Genomic DNA, 13642 nt, shown 5'->3' with positions numbered 1-13642 from the left:
TCTCATTTACATTTTATATTTCCTTCTTCACCAGTTAGTTTTGGGACTTGTCACTCAATTTTATTGGTTATATTACTTAACACAATTTCTTTATTACTCTCTCAAGAGGCTGGAGTTCTTCTGTTATTTATTTATGCATTTATTTTTTAAGGGTGGGAATGGCCATAAAACATTCTGGATACTTGCAAGTTTGGGAACGTCCTGGTTGATCCAGGAATGCTTGGGTCGCCAGCTTTTACCTTCAGGTTCTACAGGTGTCGTCCCGACGGTTGGTTGGCCTCCTTCCTTCCCTCTGTCTACACATCTGTCTGTCATCATGCAGTCATCCCTTTGTTCATCCAACACACGTGTCACCAGTGTTTTACTGCATCCTGGCTCCCTGCTGGCATTTAGTGGTGTGCCCTCTGTGTGGATTTCTTTACCTAAGTTTCCCTGACTGTTGGTGCCTCCAGGATATACTGGAGCCCATGGGATGTTCTTCTGTAATGTCTTTGCTTATTGCTTTTTTGGTATCTGCTCTGATCTCTCCTTTTCTCCCATCCTACATATATGACTTATAAGTTTCTATTTTTTCCTCTGAGTATTGGAAGGGTTGCATGAATTGATTTTTCTGAGTCATTAATTTTTTTCCATAGTCTTGGATCTGTTGTTAACTATATCTACTGTATGAGTTTTCTTTCTTAAACAAATTTTAAATTGCTTATTAAAGCAATTATGTGCATAACTAAAAATCATTTAGTACATAAAGGCTTGTAATGAAAAATAACCTTTTCTGACTGTTTTCCCTCGTCCTTGTCCTCTTCCCCACAGGCAAGTGCCTTTAACATATTTTAAGCTATTTCTTTGGGTGCTTCCCCCTCTGTCCCTAAATAATAAACTTTTACTGTTTCTTTTTTTAAAAAATAAATTTATTTATTTATTTTTGGCTGCGTTGGCTCTTCGTTGCTGCGCACGGCTTTCTCTAGTTGCGGCGAGCAGGGGCCGCTCTTCGTTGCAGTGTGCGGGCTTCCCATTGTGTTGGCTTCTATTGTTGCGGAGCAGGGGCTCTAGGCGCACGGGCTTCAGTAGATGTGGCACGTGGGCTCAGTAGTTGTGGCTTGTGGACTCTAGAGCGCAGGCTTGGTAGTTATGGCGCACGGGCTTAGTTGCTCCGCGGCATGTGGGATCTTCCCGGGCCAGGGTTCGAACCCGTGTCGCCTGCATTGACAGACAGATTCTTAACCACTGTGCCACCAGGGAAGCCCAAACTCCTACTGTTTCTTGATGTTTTAAGCTCTGACATCATTTATTTCATGCTACTGTAGAGGGGGAGCCAGCACTGCTCATGCCACACACCCTCCCGTCTTTCCAGCGTTTTGATATCATTTTAATGGAATCAAAAAATGGTGTTTATGTTGCCATGACCCTGTGACTGTGGGTCACCACAGGGCCCAAGTCGTACCCTGTCGTTTTTTTCCTTGTTCAGCCTTTTGCTTTTCCGGGAGTATGTCCTTGTCTTTCTTCTCTTCTTGAAATCTTGTTGGAAGCACTGTATTTTCTGCTCCTGCTCCCAGACCTCGGAGCCCAGGCGTTCTCTTTCGAGGCCCTTCCTGCGGGAGCCCCGTCCACCGGAGCGCTCGCCCCACTCCCCTGCCCTGTGGACGGGTGGCCACCCCCTGCCCCTCCCCGCGTCCCGGCTGCCGAGCACCCTGGCCTTGACTTCTCTTCAGGTTGTGTGCACTATTTTTCTGGGTCCCACATCTTCATTATTTTGCACAATAATTCTTCATCGTTCCAAATCTGTTCCGTTGGCATTTGTACATGTAAGACCCAGTGGGGCAGAGAAAAGGTCTCCCCTCTTTTTTAAGACTCTTGCAAATTGAAGAAACATTTTGAATCATTTAAGGAACACTACTAGTTTAAAATGCTCGTGAACAGTTTTCTGGTACCAATTATGCATTGGAATACCAAAGCTGAAATTGTTTTAGTGTCTCCTGAAACTTCGCTACAGCCCGTGATTATTAACCAGACACGTGCCAAGAGAGACTCCAGCCTGAGGCAGATGGTTTTTTGGTTTGGTTTTTTTTTTTTTGAATTTTAAAATTTTATTTATTTTTTTATACAACAGGTTCTTATTAGTTATCTGTTTTATACATATTAGTGTGTATATGTCAGTCCCAATCTCCCACTTCATCCCACCACCCTCCCCCTGCCACTTTCCCCCCTTGGTGTCCATATGTTTGTTCTCTACCTCTGTGTCTCTATTTCTGCCCTGCAAACCGGTTCATCTGTACCATTTTTCTAGGGTCCACATATATGTGTTAATAATGTTAACGCAGATGTTGATGAAGTAGGTGCCTGTTATTTCTGCCCGCAAAGAGCAGCGGCCTAGAGAGGAGGGGGAACTGATAGCTCAGCCGTGGGGCGGGAGAAGCCGGCCTCCGGCCTCCGAGTGCCACAGCCACTGCTGCTTCTTCAGCTGCGGGGAAATAGTTACCTTCTTGCCCATTACTCTCGAAATTTTATAATTAGCCCCCATCGAAGGAAGAGGCCAGGCCACAGGAGTGGGTTGTGTCGTGTTAGAAGTGCTGTTGATACCTTGTCCCCAGTGGGGTTAGGGAATGGAGGACAACATAGTAAAAATCCTGGCTGCTAGAATATATCGTTTGCCATGTACATGGGTGACCAGTTTTCAGAGAATTCACGTGTATAGTGAGATGTCACAGGACTGTACTGCATCCGTCAGCGCCTTCAGTGGGGGTGGAGTCCTCATCACCCCCATGGCCCTCCTGTGTCTGGGGTGCCCACCAGTGGAGAACACTGGTTAACACGGGGCCTGTAACACATAACAAATGATCATGTTAAAATGTGGCTCATTTCAAAGCATGTAAAATGCTTCTGGTTTGGGTGCCCCCCGAAGTGAAAGGCTTTCGGTACAGGTCTTCCCGGTACAGGAAGCACGGTGAGGGGTGGAAGCGAGACGGGGAGGGGGATCTGTGTGTCGGTGACCCCTGGGCACCCCCTGGGGGGCCGCATGGAACACATCTCAGCGTGGGTACTGTGTGGCCTGAGGGGGCTGGAGGTGGACCCCTAGCTCTTGATTCCCCCTGGCCGAGATCACGTCCAGAAGTGCTTGCCTCCAGACATGTCTGCTGCCCACACTCAGGCCAGGTGTCCTCCTGGGCCCGGGGGCATCTTCAGGCCGAAGGTGCAGGTGCTCGGGCTGGAGGAGGTCAGAAGTCGTGGGCTGACACTGCAGGGACCTCTGGGCTGGGGGACGTGCAGGCCCTGACAGCGTCTGCCGCGGTGGTAGAGAAACCCACGCCTTTGCTGACCTTGATCCCATGATGGCCTGAAACAAGCTGCCCCAGGTCCTGAAGGCTGGAGCCACCCCAGCGTGGACGTGGACGGGAGGAGAAGAGAGTAAGAATAATGGGAAAGACAGCCGGGCACCCCACCCTCACTGCCACTCCGCATGCCTAAGAGGGTTTTTGTAAACAATGGGGAATTAGAAAATAAAATTAGATTGCACGATTTCAGATGGGAACGGATGCCTCCTTGCCTGACTTTTTTCCTTTTTAATTCCCACGAAAACCTCAAGCAGAGTTAATAATGTATGAAAATTAGGTACCATGTGTGCACATTGCTGTGTAATGTTTTTATTAAGCAGCCAGTTGATTTAAAAATAACACAACATGACAGTTGACATAATGGCAGATGCTTCAGAGTGTATGGAAACATCCTCTTTGAGTGTTCTGTCAGATTTTCCATTACATAAGGACATTTTTTAAAAAGAAGCTTTCAGAATTATCACATAATATGAAATTATATCAAGTTACAATTCGATAAAACAAAGTTGCCCAAATATAAATTCCAATTGCTTTTTAAAAAATGGCCTAGTCAACTAGAGCTAATCTGTGGAAGTAGGTTTCTACAGATTGTTTAAAATTCCACAGTAGATTCACACTTCGGTCTTCTCGGAGTTTTTGCGAGTCTCATAGGCTGATGGGAATTTGTCTTTTCTTCTTCCCCCTTCCCACTCTCTGCCCTCTGGCCTGTAGGCAGTGGAAAGAAACAGGGAGAAGCAAAAGGTCATGGACCCAGGGGTGTCCAGTAGCTCAGGAGATGTCCCGCCTGTGGTACGTGGGCTCGGGTGGAGGCGCCCTTTCCCGGCCTTGAGCGCTGGCCTCCGTCGTTCCCTGAAGGCTCCACCCCTGAAGGGGTCCCCGCCTCACGTGGAGGGGCTGTGGGCTGCTCTGGTCGCTGTGCACGGCCTCTTGGGCTTTCCTGCGTCTCCAGGCGGTGCTGGCAGGCCGCCTCCGTTGTGTGTGGTCGAGAGGAGCCCTGGGCTTCCACCTGACCCCAGGAGGCCCGTGGAGGTGGAGTACTGCTCCGCTCCACAGTGCGTCTTGCTTACTGCCTCGAACGCGTTAGTTATTCAGCAAAACAGTTCTCTGGTGTCAGCGTGCTCTGCAGGGTGAGAGAATGGTCAACACACTGGTTTCAATGACTCGGCACAGTCAGGGCATCTTTTCCTGGCGGTAGGAGGTGGTGGACACAGGAAAGACAGCGAGCCTCGTGGAGTGAAGGTTCTAGCGCTGTTGAAATGGGTTCACGGGCTGGTGGGTTTGGGGCATTTTGTCCTTTAGCTCCTGTCCTTCTAAGGGGACGTGCCAGCCATGTCCTTCTTCTGCAGCTTCCTGTGGTCGCCCGCTCGTGCCTTCTGACATCAGCAGGGCCACAGGTGTGGGCCAGCGCCCGCGGAGCCATCATACCTTGCGGTATTTTACAGCGTAATTGCAGAGGGGACGTTTGATCTTTATGACTTTCTTGGAATCTTTGCAAGGGGTTGGTTAGAACAGAACCTTTCCATCTACATCACGGTCTATAAAAATCCTAGTAACTGACTTCATGAGGCTTGCGCTTTTCTTTTGTTACTTTCTTCACTCTCTAATTAGATTTTGCTCATTCACGGGACAGAACAGTCTGGCCGGAAATAACCAGCATTAAAATAACTCAAAGGCAGGGCTGTACCTGGCATCGCCCTAGCAAGATCAGAGCAGGGTTGGCTGCCCCAGACCTGGGGCTAACCTCAGAAGCCCCTGTCCAGGTGAGCTTCGGCCTCAAAGGAGACAGGTCGACTGGAGGCTCGGCTCGGAGTCTGGTGGCCTGAGGCTCCTCCCAGCCTGGCCACTGCCTGGCCATGGCCTTGAACTTGTTCTCTCAACTGACTCCACTTCCCTTGCGCTCAGAAGCAATCTGGAAGTAATAATACCTGCTCTTGACTTCTCGGAATGCTCAAGGTGACAAATTGGTTGTCACCGTCTAAGGGGCCATTTATTTCCCTAGTGTGAAGACAGACTTTACAGGGATGAAATTAAAATCTCAGGTTATATTCGTGGGCCCTTTGAGGAAGGAGTTGCCCCTTTTAGTCAACTGTAGTCTAAAAAAGAAGAAGAGGAAGACCTGAAATCGTTTTTGTGGGACTTATGTGAACATACAAAAGCATCTACAAGAAGCTGTAATTTTTCACATCATTTCCCCAAATTGTGTTGGAAGCAAGTCTGAGACATGGTCTCGCTCGGAGAATTACCCTTCCATCAGGGGTTCCTGGGCCCCTGTTTTGTTTGGAAATGACTTGCAAAGAAACCATCTTTCTTGAACCCCTCCAAAACCGCTTCTAGTGCCTGTCAGCTGCGTGGTTTGGACGTTCCCGAAAGAGGCAGGCGGGTGGTGGCGACTGCAGACACAGAACTCTCTGCCAGCTCCTTTGAACCCTTCCAGCCTGGACTGGTGTCCCCAGCTGCAGAGCAGAGCCCTTGGCTGAGCTTCCCCTGCACACGTGGAATCTTGGGGACGCCCAGAGTCTGACTGTACGCAGAGCGCGTCCTGGGAGCTTGTGGTGTCCACGGCAGCCTGGAGGTGCTCCTTCATTTAATGTTCTATGTCATCAACCACTGGATCAGCCCACAGGGTGAAGGGATCTGCCTTTGGAGATGCTTCAGCAGTGCTGTTCTATGAGAAAGACCAGGGCAGGTAGGAGTAACTCACATGTCTCAGAGCCTGTCCTCTGGTGCCCAGGGCAGGCGGCCTGGCAGTAGAGGCACAGAGGGCAAACTACCAGCCCGAGGGTCTCCGCTTCTCCCCTTCCAGTGGTCTGCTGTCCGCCCCCTACCCCAGGAGGGGTCCCTCCCCTGGAGCACCCACACGGCGCCCTGCTCTGTGGGTCCCACGTGTTTCCTTCTCTTGTGCTGCTGAAGAGCGTTAGTTACGCCGCCGACAGGGGCTCAAGCCGGAGCCTCCCGTCCCCCGGAGGCCATCACCTGGTCACTCCCCGCCCCCGTGCTCATTTGTCCAGTGTCTCATGCGCACTGCGGACTGCCCATCACCACGGCCATGGTCATCAATGGAGACTCAGGGCTCTCCCACACCCAGCCCCCCAGCCTGCCAGAATCCCGTTTGTGTCCCAGTCCTGGGTGACAGTGACCCCACAGTGCGCTGACCCCATGCGCTCCCGGCCAGACGCCCCCCTTACTGTGGGTGCTGCGCCCCGGGCAGGACTCGACCCCCTCCCCCGCTTCTCCTGGTGGCCTTGACCTCACTCGGCCCCTCGCTCCTCAGCCTGTCTTGTGCAGCCCTTGATGTCCAGTTCAGTCACCTCTGTGTCATCAACCTGTGCCCGGGGGGCCTGCAGCTTGGCTGGTGGTGAAGCGTGAACACAGAGTCCCGTGCTGGTCCTGGGAGGCCTTCTCCTCCCGCCTCCAGGGACTCCTGTCCCGCCCTCAGCCCTGCTTCCGTCAGCCCTCCCTGAACTTGGGGGCCTGCCCCCCACCCCCCGCCAGCCCTCCACATGCTGGCCGCCCTGTGTTCCCTGCTATGATGCTCTGATGCTCACTGCTTTCCGGGGCTGCCCCGTATCAGTGGCCGGCCTGGGCCAGACTGGTCTCCCTCACCCTGGTCCTCCTCTCCCGCTGCCACTGACGGGCCCCACTGACAGGGCCTTTCCTTAGGTCAGGATCAGGGGCCCTCATTGCTTTGGGGGCTTCCCCATCCCTCTTCCTCCTCCAGCCTCGTTTCCGGCTCACTCATCTTAGGTTTGAGCCTTCTGATTCTTCAGCCACAGGGTAGAAACATACAGTCACGTTGAGGTCCTACAGCGGCTTGTTGCTGAACCACCACGGAGCAGGGTCCGGGTTAGGGCCGGTTTCTCTTTAATTAGGCAAAGGGAGTAGGCTGAGGTCCCTGCGTGTTCTCCACCGGCGAGGACAAGTGCTTCAGGCAGGATGCTGGGGGCACTGGTGCCGTTGGCTTCACTTCAAAGTAGGGATGGTGTTAGCTCCCTTCGTGCATGCCGAGGGCTGAGAACAGAGCCTGGCTCGTGAGTGGGGGTCGCCAGTTATTTATGTGATGGACAGTCGGCCCCGGGAAGCCAGCGCTCTGCTTGGTTCTCCTCTGTGTCCCTGGCACCTAGGACAGGGCATGACGTGTAGCCCAGTGCTCAATAAATATCTCTGACATGAAGTTCATAGATTAAGGAAGAGGGGCCACGTGAAGCCCTGGAAAGAATACGGAGTTTGGCATCTCGAGGCCTGGTCCCATCTCTGCCTTTTGCACACTGTGCATGACACCTGAGCAAGCCCCCCACCCTTTTGAAGGCCCATTTCTCCTTTACTTCGATGAGTGTGTGATGAGATGCTTTGCTTTCAGCTGCACGTGCTCCAAACCTGGCCGAGTGTGGCTGAAACAGGGAGGAGCTTAGTGACCCCCCCACCCCCAAGAGGATGGCTGATTCCTCCGGCTTGGCTCCACCCCTCCCCAGAGGCTTCTCTGTACCCCTGGACACCCCATCTTCGTTCCAAGAGCTGCCACCGCTCCAGAGGTCCTTGTCTGTCCCCGGGTCTCCATGCACCTTTGTTTATTTGGGAGAGAAACCTTTCTCTGAAGCCCCCTGGCGGTCCCTCAGGTCCTGGTGGCTGTGAATGCTGTCCCCTGCCCATGTGACAGCAGGCTCAGACAGTGCTACTTCTGAGTAGAAGGCTGCTCATGCCAGCAGGGAGAGAGGAGGGAGCTGGAGGATGACTATAGTGTAGGCTGCCGACAGTGACTTCTCTGGGGGACGCTGATGAGAATACAACTTTTACTGGGTTGTTCAGAGAAGTCGGGATCAGGTGGGCGGAGGTGCAAAGCGGGGTACCTATGGGGGGCTCTATCTACCCCACTGACTTTATACCTTTGTGCAGATGCTTGTTTAAAAAGAAAATGTGAGGGCTTCCCTGGTGGCGCAGTGGTTGAGAGTCCGCCTGCCGATGCAGGGTACACGGGTTCGTGCCCCGGTCCGGGAAGATCCCACATGCCGCGGAGCGGCTGGGCCCGTGAGCCATGGCCGCTGAGCCTGCACGTCCGGAGCCTGCGCTCCGCAACGGGAGAGGCCGCAACAGTGAGAGGCCCGCGTACCGCAAAAAAAAAAAAAAAAAAGAAAATGTGAATGCCCTGGTAGGGCTTGCAGGAGGGCTTGTCCTCTGCAATGTGGCCGCAGTCTCCATCCTGCCCTAAAGTCTTATAGTTACTTCACTCATTTTGCTTCTGCCTGGTCCCTCAGGGCATTAGTACATTTGCAGGCCCCCGTGACAGAGCATTGTTCAACTAGTTTATTTGTACATTAGGCAATCAGAGCATGGTCATCTTAATTAAAAAGAAAGTTCTTTATTTTCTCAGTGGATTTAGGCGTGAGTCAGGGAGGTTTGGGTCTAGATATTCCAGCCCGCCCTCCTCTGGCACCCCTCTTCAGAGATCCACCATGAGAGGCATGGGTTGGCCTTGGGACGGTGACCTGGCCCCTGGCCCTGTCTTGTGCCTGGAGTTGCCTTTGGAAGGTTTGGGTTTCTCTTCAAGGCGCTAGAGCCTGTATGGTTTGGACACTGTCTCCTTTGCAATATGGACACTCTCAGATGATTAAAAAGCAAACAAACAAAGAAACAAAAGTCCTCCATTTTGGTGTCTAGGTCCTGTGTTCACAGGCCTGTGCGGTTTTTATTCTCCTTGACGTAAGTGTGCTCGTTAACCTGAAAGTCATGAACATGCTACAGGAGTCCGTGTGCAGCACCAATTTCTTTTCTTATTTTTCTTTCTTTCTCATTTGTTTCCTCAAAAAAAAAAAATCAAATTGCTTTCTTGCCTTAAGATGTAAATTCCACATTTTGGCTGCATTGGATTCCAAGTTTTCCGAGAAAAGGCTTAAATTTATTAGGTTAGTTCACAATGTTCCCTCAGAGAACTTTTACTTTGAGGCGTGGAGCCATATGTGGTTGGGTTGTTTTAAGATAAATAATGAAAGAGAATCAGCATTACATCGTTTACAGAAACTTGGGCTATGCCTGTCCCTTCAATAATTGTCACTCGTGATTCAGTGATTCACAAGCTTCGTCCAGGGCGGTAGGGATGGAGCTGGGGTGTAAGGTCACGCTGATGTTTCTGCAGTTTGGCTCGGCGTTGATGGCGCCTCTGGGCCAGTGCAGAGTCAGACGGTGCTGTGGGGCCCTGAGCAGCCTCTGGGAAGCCTGCTTCCATTGGGAATTATTCCCCATCACCCTGCCAGGATCTGGCTTCTCCGCAGCATTAAAGAGTAGAAAGCGAATAACAGGTTGGATCACAAACAAGCCTTTGCGTGAGATGGAATCTCAGCAGTGTGGGAGCCTTGGTTTGGTTGTGTCACTGGCGATAGTCAACATTTTTTTATATTTACCTCTAAAGAGGGGAAACAAAAATTGAGAAGGCCTCTTTTTTTTTTTTTTTTTTTTTGCAGTACGTGGGCCTTTCACTGTTGTGGCCTCTCCCGTTGCGGAGCATAGGCTCCAGACGCACTGGCTCAGCGGCCATGGCTCACGGGCCCAGCCGCTCCGTGGCATGTGGGACCTTCCCGGACCGGGGCACGAACCCGTGTCCCCTGCATCGGCAGGCGGACTCTCAACCACTGCGCCACCAGGGAAGCCCTGAGAAGGCCTCTTTTGGAAATAAAAATCATGCTTTCTCAGTGTCTAACTTGGAACATGTTCACGGTTATATATGTGCATTCATAGATGTATCCATCCACCTACAGATATGTACACATATAACACACACGTGTAAACACACATACAGACACTGATGTGAATGTAAACTGCTGACAGCAGAAGGCGACTATCACAGTTCACTGCCGAACACTGATTCCCAGATGTTTGGATTTCGTGAACTAGGGACATGAAATATAAAAAAGGAAGGGGGCCAGCACGAATTGCCAACTTCATGTTTTCTAAGGTCATTAAAATTTTTTTTGGTGATGGACGCTAACTAGACTTACAGTGGTGGTCATTTTGCAGTATGTACAGCTATGGAATCATTATGTTGTACACCTGTAACTAATATAATGTTACATGTCAATTATATCACTATACAAATTTTTTTTAGTTGTAAAATACACATAACATAAAACTTACCATCCCACCCATTTTTAATTGTACAGCTCAGTACGGCTAAGTACATTCATGTTGTGCATCCAAGATCATTTTGCAAGAAAAAGAGCAAGACAGAAGGGCCCCCATTTACCATCCTAATCATTTCTTAGAAGAAAGAGCATTTAACACCAAAAGGGAAACAAGAAAGGAAGGCTGGCATCTTGATGAAGGAAATTCCTCCCACATCTGCGGTAGAACAGCACAGAGAAAAATAATCGTTCATGGAAAAATAATAGTGCAGAGGGAAATATATAGCAAAGAGCTCTTTAAAATGCTAACCTTTTCGTTTAGCAGTGTATACAAATGTCGAATCATTACATTGTACACCTGAAACTAATATAATGTTGTCTGTCAATTTTATCTCAATTAAAAAATGCTAGCCTGTTGTCGTCTTTGCTCAAGATCATCCTATTCACCGTGCCTGTACCTGAGCTGTTTTTTTTTACCAGGCCATGGCCAGAGGAGATCAGCTTTGCCACTAAGTACACAGTTTAGCAGTGATACTTTTGCACAGCAAGACTTTGTTGACGAAGGAAGCTGTGTGTTGCTTTACATCCTGGCACGAGTCTTACCGTCAGTGGTCCGAGGGCCAGTAGCAAGCAGTCCACGTCTGACAGCAGTCAGCATCTCTGTTCTAGAGCTGGTTTTGTTGTTATAGAAGTGAAATCTGACAGTTACAGTTGGAGCCCATGTATATTCATCCCACTATGATCCCATTCTCTTCTCTTTCTCCCCAAAGTTAACTGGACTTGGTTTGTATGCTCCCAGTCCATCCTCCATCTGCCCGTTAGCGGCACGTAGTGCTTTGTGAAAATGGGATCCTACTGTTCTGGCCTCTGAAGCTTACATTGGTTTGTCTAACGTGGGTTTAGAGACGTATCTGTTTTTTGTTTTTTGTTTTTTTGCAGTACGCAGGCCTCTCCCTGTTGTGGCCTCTCCCGTTGTGGAGCACAGGCTCCAGACGCGCAGGCTCAGCGGCCATGGCTTATGGGCCCAGCCGCTCCGTGGCATGTGGGATCCTCCTGGACCGGGGCACGAACCCGCGTCCCCTGCATTGGCAGGCGGACTCTCAACCACTGCGCCACTAGGGAAGCCCTAGAGACGTATCTGTTTTGATACATGTCCATCTGTTCTAGCTATCGCTCTGTGGGACTGTGCCACATTCTAGTTACCTGTCCTCCTACAGTGGACTCTCAGGTTGTTTCTAGGTTCTTGCTAAATACAAGCAATAGCCCGGTGCACGTTCACAGGAGCCTTTCCTGCAACACGAGAGGGAATTTATCCAGGTGAGCTTTCTGAGAAGGGAGTCCTGGGTCAAAGGGGAAGTGAAGCCTGCATTCAAAAAATTGAATTAGCTTGTTAACCAAGCCAGTTGTTTACTACAGCTGTTCAGGCATCTGGGGTTGGGAGGTGGGGGAGATAATATCATAAGTCCACCATTAATAAACTTGGTTTTCTGGACCAAATTGAGAGATGCTGATTGTTGATCTACCTAAAGGTTTAATTCAGAGTCTGAGAATAATAAAGCGATGATCTGGCAGGTTGGTTACAGTAACTTTTCTTTGCGTCTTTACGGGGCAGAGATCAGCAGGGAACAGCTGGCCCCTCCCTGTTTCCCCCTTTCCACGTGAATGGGAAAATGCTTGCAGACTTGACCTGGGAGGCCCATGAACCTGGGTGTTGCCATGTGTCAAGCTTTGTCACAGATGGTTTTTATGGTCCAAAAAAATCCCGTGACCATGGCTTGGCCCATCTCCTTGGATGAGTTTCTTGGCAGGTCTTTCTGGGGTGGCCGAACCGTTGTGCAGAGTGTCAGCGGATCCATCTTTCCACTCTCTGGTCTGTGGTCTCTGAACAAGCTGGGGAGACACCCAGGGCAGAAGTGGCCCCGGGTGGCCTGTGGGACGTGTGCCCTGTGGCAGTGTCCCCGTGTAGCCACCACGCAGCCCGCCAGGAGCACCCAGGGTTTGGGCTGTGGACGAGTCAGGCTTCAGTCTCAGGACAGACCGAGGGCCCAGACGATGTCTCATGTGCCTGATGTAGTTTATTCACAGCCTTCTCTCATCTTCAGCAACTGGTGGAGAAAACAGTGAGTGGGAAGACAAAGTGGTGAGAAAAAAGCTATAAAGACATCAAAGAAAAAAATAACAGACGAAAAGCCTTTTCATTTACAGACTCTGCTCAGCCTGTCAGAGAAGGCTGTGAGTAGACCCTCCCCAAAACCCTGAGACAGGCTGAGTCGTGGGGAAATCTGACGGACGTCATATGTCTGATGTGTCTGTATCAAGGATGCTGGTGTCTGACAGACAGACACTTGGTGTGGGACCTGGCACGTCGGAGCCGCTGCGATGCCCCATGTTATCAGACAGAAAGCGTTTTTAGTGGTTGCTGCCTGTGAAGTAATTGGTGCTTTGGACATACAGGCACGAGTTTACATTTGTAAAATAATTCTTTTTCTTTTTCATAACCAGCTGTCGAAGCTTGAAAAGCAACAGCAGAGGAAAGAAAAAACCAGAGCCAAAGGGCCTTCTGAGTCAAGCAAGGAAAGAAGCGCTCCTCGCAAGGAAGACCGCAGCGCCAGCAGCGGGGCCGAGGGGGACGTGTCCTCGGAGCGGGAGCCGTAGGGGGCCAAGACGCAGGTAGGGCGCCCCCCCCGGAGCTGCGTCGGTGCCTCACGTCGGAGGCACCAGTCAGGGGTAGACGACAGGGTGGCATTGGAGGCAGAGCTTGTTTTATGGCGGCTCCTTGTGATTTCCTGAGATCTGCTGCCTCCAGGGCAGAGAGGAGTTGAGACGCGCCCGCGTCAGGCAACGACTGCAGCTCCTGGCGCTTCTAGAGTGTTCCAGACGCAAGCTCCTGCCTCTGCGCTCTCCTCTCAGCAGCTGCGGGAGGCCTCCCCTCACAGCCTGCGGCCTCCACGTCCCCCGCGCGGCGCTGCCCGTTCACTTTCCCGAGACGGGAGTGCCTCACGGTTCCCTGTAGCTTGGGTCCACCTCCCTGCCTGGAGGTCACAGGCCTCTGGAGCTTGTCCCAGCCGCCCGATGGCCCTCGACTCAAGTTCATTCCCCGTGAACACATCACATGGCGGCGTTCTCCGGAGCAGGGAGGGGACAGTCCCGCCAGAGCGCCGGGCAGTGCACCGGTGCCGGGACCACGGGCCGGGTGGACAGGGA

General features: G+C 51.2%; 1 protein-coding gene across 1 annotated transcript in view; it reads left to right on the top strand.

The window, feature by feature from the left end:
- The window catches only part of DTD1 (D-aminoacyl-tRNA deacylase 1), a 113780-nt gene that overhangs the window by 91636 nt on the left and 8502 nt on the right, over positions 1-13642 (top strand). The window contains exon 5 of the mRNA XM_079718474.1: positions 12941-13108. Within this exon, the coding sequence (XP_079574600.1) occupies positions 12941-13093 (153 nt within the window). The 3' untranslated portion in view covers positions 13094-13108. The remainder of the gene's footprint in view (positions 1-12940; positions 13109-13642) is intronic.

Source organism: Hyperoodon ampullatus (genome assembly GCF_949752795.1).
Source record: "Hyperoodon ampullatus genome assembly, chromosome: 14".
In the NCBI taxonomy this organism is placed as follows: domain Eukaryota; kingdom Metazoa; phylum Chordata; class Mammalia; order Artiodactyla; family Ziphiidae; genus Hyperoodon; species Hyperoodon ampullatus.
This window is presented reverse-complemented; position numbering and strand designations above follow the sequence as displayed.